Here is a 9,667-nt window from a genome sequence, read left to right as displayed (position 1 = left end):
TCTTCAGACAGTCAAGAATTTGAGCTTGGATCATATCAGGAACCCCACTAAAATATATGTTACTCTTCTCTAGATTAGCTTCCAAACCAGAAGCCTTAGAGAAGGACTGAAAATTCTGAAACAACATTGCAGCTGAAACTAGATCACCTCTACAGAACATAAGGAGGTCATCAGCAAACATCATATGAGTGATGTCCAATCTCTCACATCTTGGGTGGAAATTGAAGTTAGAATCACTTTTAAGCTGCTGCATGTTCCTGGACAGATACTCCATGCCAATTGCAAACAGATAAGGAGACAAAGGGTCTCCTTGTCTTAGTTCTTTCTTAGCATGGAAGGGAGGTCAAGGTCTACCATTAATGAGAATGCTATAAGAAACTGTGGTAATACAAGCAAAGATCCATTCTAGAAATTGAGAAGGAAATCCCATTTCCGTCATTACATTCCTAAGAAAATCCCACACAATAGAGTCATAAGCTTTCCTTAAGTCAACCTTAATCATGCACCTAGGAGAGAGATGTTTCCTGTTGTAGCCTTTAACTAACTCAGTAGCTAGAAGGATATTGTCTGAAATATGCCTCCCTGGAATGAAGCCAGCTTGGCATTCACTTACTACACCCCCCACCACTTTCCGAAGTCTAGAAGTTAGGATCTTGGAAATAACTTTATACACCACAGTACAACAAGCAATTGGTCTAAACTCTTTCACCTTAGAGGGATTAACAACTTTAGGAACAAGAGTAACAACAGTACAGTTTACCTGTTTAAGCAGATGTTTATGAACAAAGAAATCCTTGATTGCTGCACACATATCATGCTTGATAACTGGCCAAGCTTTTCTGAAGAAAACAGCATTTAGACCATCAATCCCAGGGGCCTTTGCATCATCAATACCAGCAAGAGCAACCACTATTTCACCTTCTGTAACAGGCTGGCTTAACAGATTCCTCTCTTCAAGAGAGAGAGAGTAGGACCTTGTCTCACAGTAGGAATGTCCACCATGGGAATTTGAGGGGCACAATCCCCCCAAAAGGGACTTGTAGAAATGTAAAATTTCATTCTGGATGTCTTCTTGCCTCTCAATCTTGTTATTCTGAGAGTCCATCAGCATTGAGATTCTATTCATTCTTTGTCTCTCCTTGACTGCTGCAAAAAAGAACTTATTATTCCCATCCCCTTGCTGCTTACTGATATTAATAATTGCTACACTAATGAGTTGATATATTAATGATGTTTGTTAATTATTAATTACAGAATTTTCATACTTATTGAAAACATACATGGTCTAGCTAATTGTAACCTTCTTTTGCTGCCCTCCGCTACCACCTCCGCATCTTCCTCCATAGATGTTTCTCGAAAACAGACTCCAGAAAGCTTGCTAAAACCCAGATTTATTCAGTATAAGTGGATGATGAAGAAGACGATGACGATAATGCAAATCATAACGGGTTCAAGATGGAGATTTGGAATAGAAGTGGATGAAGTTGATTTGGGAGGAAAAATGAATTGCAGTTGTGCACGATGAAGATGAATAATTGTTTTATGAATATAGATACTTTGTTTTTACAACCTCAAATTTTAGGAATAAGGTTTGGCGTACTTGCTTAAAATTTGCTTCTCTCTCTACTATTTCAGCAACAATTTGGCGCTAACAATTTCAGCAGCTTTCCTTTTTTTAGGCTTCAATTACCCTACTTTTGAGGAACTAATACTTCATCCGTTTCAAAAAATATTACAACACTTTTAGTTTTGCTACTATTCATATACTAATTTTGACCATATAATATTTACTAAAATACTAAAAGTGAAAGTTATAATATTATAAATAAAAAGTGGGTGAACTGATTTCATTGTATATTTTCGTAATATTAAAGTTTAAAAGTTTTAATATAAGTATAATTGAAAATATTTTCAGTTAAAGTAATGCATTGACGATTTACTATTTAAAGTGTTGCAATTTTTTTGGAAACAGAACAAGTATTATATCGTGATTTCAATGGTATATCGAGTACTCCCTCCGTATTTATTTAAGAGATACACTTGGTCGGGCACGGGTATTAAGAAAAAGAATTGAATGAAAATAAAATAATGAAGAAAGTGGGGTTGAGTAGATATTTTAATAAGTAAATAAGTAGGGACCATGTCATTTTGGTGGAGTGGGATGTGGGGTGGGTTTATGAAATTATTTGTTTAATAAGATAGTGGCTCATAGGGTAAATTGGATGTATTATTTAATTAGATGATGGAGTTGATAAATTACTAAAAATGACAAGTGTATCTCTTAAATAAATACAGCCGGAAAAGACAAGTGTATCTCTTAAATAAATATGGAGGGAGTATAAAATAACACTTTCTCCAACTACAACATCAGATAACGGTGACCGGGCCCCGCCGTCCTGCACACTCTCACTTTCCAAGAACCCCACCACTTTTGTTTTAAAATTAAAACAGCAAAACCTCAGCACGTGCATTACTCCCCGTAATTTGGGGATAATACTTCCCCCCCTCCCGCCTTCAATGGCACTCTCCCGTAAATACTCCACAACTCCACGCCCATTTCCCAACCTCCCCCTCATTTTTACCTCTCTCAATCCCAAAAACTCTTTCCATTTCTCACACAAAAAATTCATCACTACTTTCTCTCTCCTCATTCCACCACATTCTCATTTCTCCCCCTTCTCCTAAAAACCACCCGGTTTCCCGATCATAAAATTGGTTTCCCGGTAAAAGAAACGATGACGGGAACAAGGATGCCGACATGGAGAGAGCGGGAAAATAATAAGAAAAGAGAAAGACGACGTCGTGCTGTTGCTGCGAAGATCTACTCCGGTCTTCGTATGTACGGTAGTTATAAGCTCCCAAAACACTGCGATAATAATGAAGTTCTTAAAGCTCTTGCTAGAGAAGCTGGTTGGGTTGTTGAAGAAGACGGTACAACTTACCGTAAGGTATCACCTCTTTTCCCTTTCTTTTCTTTGGTTGAGAGTTAAATTTCTTTTACAATCGATCTATGTTTAACGTAACTGAACCCATATTTAATCCGCCACTAGTTCGTCCAGAAATAAAAAAAAAAAGTATAATTCTGAATTTAGTTCAACTTTATGAACCCATACTTGATCTGCTCCTAGCTCACTCTGGGAGAAAAACGGCCAGGTTTAATTAGTCGAACCTACTTAACCTATATTTGATCCGCCGCGCCCCTGTTAATTCCTCGGTTTAGTTAAACCTACAGAACCCATTTGATTAGCCCCTCTTTTGTGCACCCAGAATTATCATATTCTTTTGGTTTAATAAATTCAATTGGCTGATGATCAAAATGTTGTTATTCTGGTGCAATTATTTTATTGAATATTAAATTGAAATTTGAAGAATAATGATGAGGTTGGAAATGGCGTACGGAAGATACCGGGTGAGTACTGAGCAATGTCATGCTTCTCGAAGACTCTGCACCTCTGTACTCGCGCATAACCCAGCAATGGATCTAAATTTTCAAGAGAGAGAATATTTTGTGTCATCGTATGACTTAATTACCCTTACCCCTTTCAGCTAAATTATCCTAATTCCAAAAATGTCCTGTAGCTTTTGACGAAATATTAATTGTTTTTAAGGGGTGGAATTGTGATGTTATTTTATTTCCGCCATTGCTGACGAAAAAACAAGTAGAAACGGAATCCCAGACTGATCGTTTTATAATTTTCTTTTGTTCAGAGTCACAACAAACAGTCTGTTACGGAGTACTCTGTTAGTCTTATGTGAACTTTGTCTTTCTGTCTTTATTTCTTTCTTGGGATTCCAAATTTCTGTTCCTTTTTTTGTATGTCCCAAATTACCCTCACTCTTAAGTAAAAGTATTGTTCCGCACTTTAATTTCTAATTTTTACTCCTTCTGTATTTATTTAAGAGATACACTTGGCCGGGCACGAGTATTAAGAAAAAGAATTGAATGAAATAAAATAATAAAGCAAGTGGGGTTGGGTAGATATTTTAATAAGTAAACAAGTGGGGACCATGTCATTTTGGGGTTGGGAGGTGGGGTGGGTTTATGAAATTATTTGTTTAATAGGATGGTGGGTGATAAAGTAAATTAGATCTATTATTTAGTTAGATGATGAGGTTGATAAGTTACTAAAAATGGCAAGTGTATCTCTTAAATAAATACGGCCGGAAAAGGCAAGTGTATCCCTTAAATAAATACGGAGGGAGTACTTATTTTTCTGAATTTATTTTATTAGATATTCCGTCGGCCCTTACTATTCGCACCGGTTTGACTTATTAATTTAACATATGTTAGTTGGTAGTAGGATATTTTTTTAATATAGTTAGTGGAAAATGTGTAATGGGTGGAGAGCGGTGAGTGGGGGTTGTGGATTTTTAAATATTCTTTTGTAGGGAGTAGGGGTAGGTCAGTTAGTAGGTAAGTGTGAGAAATAATATTTCATATTGGTAAAATTATCTATTTATAGAAGCGGTGCAATTATTAAGGGACGAACGAAAAAAGAAATCGGTGCGAGTATTAAGGGACGGAGGGAATAGTATTTATTCAAGTTATCTTTGGGTAATCGCTTTTTAATGAATTTAATTGAAATTATTTATTCTTCGGAAAGTAAAGAAATTTTAGGGCTCTGTTCGGGTAAACACCAATTGTAGAAATTCATGACAAAATCACACATTAGATAATGTTCTATAGATAGTTTTCTTTCCTAACAGTTTGAATGGTATTTTAATATTTTTTCCGATTTTTAATACTCGTAACATTTGTGTATGTTACACTATTCACGTATTCTATTGGACTATTGTTGGTGATTTATACGTAAGATAAAAGATAATTATGTAGGATGTTCTTATATTCGTCTCAATTTGTATTTTCAAAATATTAACTTTTTATAATATTTGCTTAAAGAGAATTAAAGACATTAATGATCAAAGTTTTGCATAAGAACGCGTGAAAGTTATCAACGTTGCAAGTATAAAAATTCGGAGAAAGTATGAATTAATCCATATGTACTTTAATAAGAGTCACTCCTATCATTTCCAGTTCTGTTTTATTAGGAGTCACACTTACCATTTCCGGTCTTATTTTATTAGGAGTGACACTTCTATTTTTAATAACTTTTCTACCCACCTTCTATTCCTCCGTCCTGTAATAATCGCAACGCTTTCCTTTAATACTTGCACCGCTTCTGTTTAACCAATATTATTTTATTTCTCACACTTACATAATAAGCCACAAAATTCACACTCCGACTAGGCCACTATCACTACCACTTACAAACTTTTCACTAGCTATATTAAAAAAATTCCTCATTATCAACTATCATCTACTCCCTCTGTTCCTTTATGTTCTTCCCATTTGAGAAATGGTGTGAGAATTAAGAAAACTGAATTTTGTAATGATTGAATGTAAGAGTAATGATTGAATGTAAGAGAAAATAATAAAGTAGTAAAGGAAAGTAATAAAGAAATGAAGGAAAGAGAAAGATATTTTTAATAAAGTAATAAAAAATCATAAAAATGGGGTTGGGTGGGTGAATAGGGAAATGAGAATGAATTAAATAAGGGATAGTGGGAAAATTTATGGTAAAAAGTCATGTCCAAAAATAGAAATGGGAAGAACATATAGGAACGCCCGAAATAGAAACGGGAAGAACATTTAGGAATGGAGGGAGTATTAAATTAATAAGTCAATTCAAATGTCTTAAATTGATTAGGGACGGTAGGGAGTAATTATTTAATATAATTAGTTTCTTCTAAGGTCTACTATTACAATAAATTTTCTTCTATTTTGATCAAAATAATTTTCCCAAATCATCCTTTTTTCTATTTGTTTATTTCTCCCTCCCTCATTTATTTTATTATTTTTGTTAAATTCAACACCTTTAATACGCGAGACGGTCAACATTAGACTCCTAATAAAATACGATTTTACTTGATTATAATATTTACCCCTATCTCATTTACCCCTATCTCATTTGCTTCATTATTTTATTTCATCCAACTATTCAACTATTCTTTGTGTGGCCAACCATACGTGACTCCTATTTAAATACCGAGGAATTATTTTAATTAGTTTATTAAACCAATTCAAACCTCTATAAAATTTATGCAGATCAAAGTGTAGCTTATATTAAAATATTTATTTAAAATGTAAAAAAAGTAGGGTTGCCTATGTCAAAGAAAAAAAGAAATGATGTTCATATTGATTATGGGTAATTGGTTGGGGGATATAATAGGCAATTTCATGAGAAGTGGGTAAATTTAAATGGAAATTAACCGAGATTCCCGGGAAAAATACTTTAGCAAACACGAGCGTGAGCATGCGTGGAGGAGAGAGAAAGAGGGAGTTTTGTGTTGGGCTGTGGGTGGGTGTGGGTCCCAATTTTGCGGGTGTTTTTTCTCTCTCATCTGGGTCAAGGGAAAGGGCCAAATTTGCCTCCTTTTTCTTGGATTAAATTAATTAATGGGTTTTTTGTGGATTAAATGTTTTTTATTTCTAAGTTATTAAATTATGAAACCGTGTGCCAATTAGTATAAGCTGGACCGATTTGCCGTGTTTGTTACGTTTTGAGAGCTAGGGAAGATTTGTGTGAAGTTCGATTTTGACTTTTTGGCCAGCCACACGTAATGATTCAACGTGGTCTGTTACATCTTTAAGAAAAATAATTTGTACCAATCCGATCTTATTGGTCATTTATGACAACATACGAGTCGTTTGGGTTCTTAAGGGCTACGCTTAGCATTTTTCTTGTGTAATAATTCCTCCATTCTTATTTATTTACATGACACAATTGAGTTTTTGACATTATTCACACATGTTCCTTTGACTTCATTTTGTAGTTTATATTAAGAAAAAACATAGTCGTGTTATTGGATTCGTCTCACTAAATACTTTTTAAATATCAATTTTTTATAATTTTTTCTTATCCGTAATTGAAGATATTAATGTTTGAAATCGTGCATTGACAAACGTGCTTAAATAACCGGTAGTACGATGTAGATATATGTGAACTGAATTAGTTGGTATCGGTGAGGCTGTAAGGGGAGGGGAATGGGGGAGGACCCGAGAAGACTTGGTCTATATCCCATTTCATGGTCAAGTTAGAATGAATAGGCAGATTGTTAGAAAAATACTTCCTCCGAATCAAAATAGTTGCAACACTTTACTATTCACCTACTTTGTTTATTTTTGATAATCTATAATTTAGGAAAACATATTCATGTGAGATTTTGTTAGATTCGTCTTAATGTATAATTTGCGAAAATCAATTTTTTATAATTTTACTTATCGGTAATTAAATATATTAATTGTTCAAGATATGCATTGACAAACGTGAAATGTAAAGTGTTGTAACTAAAAAGAATAGGAGGAAGTACATGATAATATAACGATGTCTATTTGGTATGTGTGGCTAAGCTCTAGAACACGAAGGGAAAATGAGGATGGTGGCCAGTGGGGCACTGGGGCTATAAACCCATTTTGGAGTTTTGGACCACGGAGGAGACAACTTGAGTGTATATGGGTCCTATATATGGGATTATGATGTTTATAGGTTAAGAGACAAAAGCTCATGGTCAATATCTGGTCATAATTTGAATGGCCTGGAACTTTCTGGTTTCTTTTGTGAAGATTTGTCAAAAAATGAAAAGAATTGTCAAAGGAACTAAACATAATAAAATTAAGCCTTTCCCATCATGAGTAACTTCACCTCATAACCATGATGATTGTGTAAGACATTTACATTCAAACCTAACCTAATTGATTAGAGAGCATGTCGAAAAATGGGTGCCCTCAATTGTTTCACATTTTAATTAGAGAATACTTTTATTTGTTGTGTCCATGTGCGTACGCAATTCTGTCTCTACAGCACGCACAACTACACCAGAGCATGATGACTTTTGAATAATTACTGCTAAATATTTGAACATGTTCTCTAGCTAAGAAACTAGTATCATTTAGCACAATAATTTTTTCATCTTGGTTCAGATTGTTTCTCATATGCGTAACAGAAAACACGTACATTTGTACATAGTTGGTAATTTCTCTGATCTGAACAGTAAGCAGCAAAGGGTAAACTTGTATTCTGATTTGTGCTCCTACCCTGGTACCACAAATTGCTCCTTTGTTAGTTCTGTTGTTGTGTCTTACTGATAAAAGGATTCTTTTGCAGGGATGTAGACCTTTGGAGTCAATGGATATGATGGGTGGCTCAGCATCAGTTAGTCCATGCTCATCTTATCCAGTTAGTCCTCGAGCTGGGGCATCGTATAATCCAAGTCCTGCTTCATCCTCATTCCCAAGTCCTGCTCGTTCATACTTCGCTCCAAATGCCAATGGCACTGCTGATCCAAATTCTCTCATCCCATGGCTGAAAAATCTGTCTTCATCTAGCTCTTCATCTGCATCTCCAAAGCTTCCTTTTATGTACGGCCCTGGAGGCTCAATAAGTGCTCCAGTGACGCCTCCATTGAGCTCACCAACCTGCCGAACACCCCGGACAAAAACTAATGACTGGGATGATAATAATGTGGCTCCCCCATGGGCTAACCAACTGAACTACTCTTTACCTTCTTCCACACCACATAGCCCTGGCCGCCAAACCTTTCCTGAACCTGGGTGGCTTACGAATATCCAAATTCCAAATGGTGCACCTGCATCTCCTACATTTAGTCTGGTATCCTCAAACCCATTTGTTTCAAGAGAGATGGTAATGGGGGCAGGCGGAAATTCAAGGATGTGGACCCCAGGGCAGAGCGGTACATGTTCCCCTATTGTTGCTGCTGAATCTGATCGTACATCAGACATTCCAATGCCAGATGGGATGGCAGCTGAATTCGCATTTGGAAATGGAATGACAGGAGGTATGGTTAAGGCGTGGGAAGGAGAAATCATTCATGAAGAATGTGTACCTGATGATCTTGAACTCACACTTGGAAACTCAAGAATGAGGTGATCATATTGGATAAACAGGCTTGTACTGTGACATACTAACAGGTCAGGGTGACCTGCTTCCGCATTCGCTGTCCAAGATTACCTGAGATTTGTTCCGTGTTTGGTTGAGTAGATTTCTTGGTATGGCAGATGGTTTGGGATCACTGGAAAACATAATTTCTTGCTGCTACCTCCAGGAGAAGACAAGTAGGTAGAATTTGGATAGTTTTGTCATGTGGCTCGTTTTTTAATTTGTTTATTTTTCCTAATTAGACCTGGTTATTTTTTCAAAATTGGGGGAAAAGGAAAAAAAAAAGGTTAATCACAATACCTATAGGCAATACAACATAATTTATTTATGATTTGTTTTAAGACTGGATTTGTGATTCAAAGCTATGAATACCATGTAGATGATTGGTTTGTGTAGTCCTGAACTGAGAATGAGATAGATCTATTTGTAGTCCATTCATTTTTCTACAGTTACTGTCCAGGCAAGCATAGCATTCTTAGCAGCATCAAAGGTGAATAACATATCACATTGTAACTACAGCATATTCTGGTACCGGCCATAAAATTCTGTCCAAACCCAAAGAAACCGGGCCAAACTTCTAATGACTTAAATGGAAAATTTCTAATAAGGTGAAATACATCTGCCCTACGGATTGGCAGCGCTGTTCTTGATCATTTTAATCCTCCTAGGCTTTATTTGTTCGGAAAAATATATTAAAAGGAAATTGATTT

At 35.7% G+C, this 9,667-nt stretch overlaps 1 protein-coding gene across 1 annotated transcript; it reads left to right on the top strand.

The window, feature by feature from the left end:
- Nucleotides 1–2,576: 2,576 nt before the first annotated feature.
- Nucleotides 2,577–9,352, top strand: LOC110792342 (BES1/BZR1 homolog protein 4). The gene is made up of 2 exons (XM_021997152.2): nt 2,577–2,948; nt 8,166–9,352. The coding sequence occupies exons 1-2, from the start codon at nt 2,736–2,738 to the stop codon at nt 8,946–8,948; spliced, it is 996 nt and encodes a 331-aa protein (XP_021852844.1). The 5' UTR covers nt 2,577–2,735; the 3' UTR covers nt 8,949–9,352.
- Nucleotides 9,353–9,667: the final 315 nt, after the last annotated feature.

Source organism: Spinacia oleracea, chromosome 5 (assembly GCF_020520425.1).
Source record: "Spinacia oleracea cultivar Varoflay chromosome 5, BTI_SOV_V1, whole genome shotgun sequence".
NCBI lineage: Eukaryota > Viridiplantae > Streptophyta > Magnoliopsida > Caryophyllales > Amaranthaceae > Spinacia > Spinacia oleracea.
The sequence above is the reverse complement of the archived record's forward strand: the minus strand, read 5'-3'. Positions and strand labels throughout refer to the sequence as shown.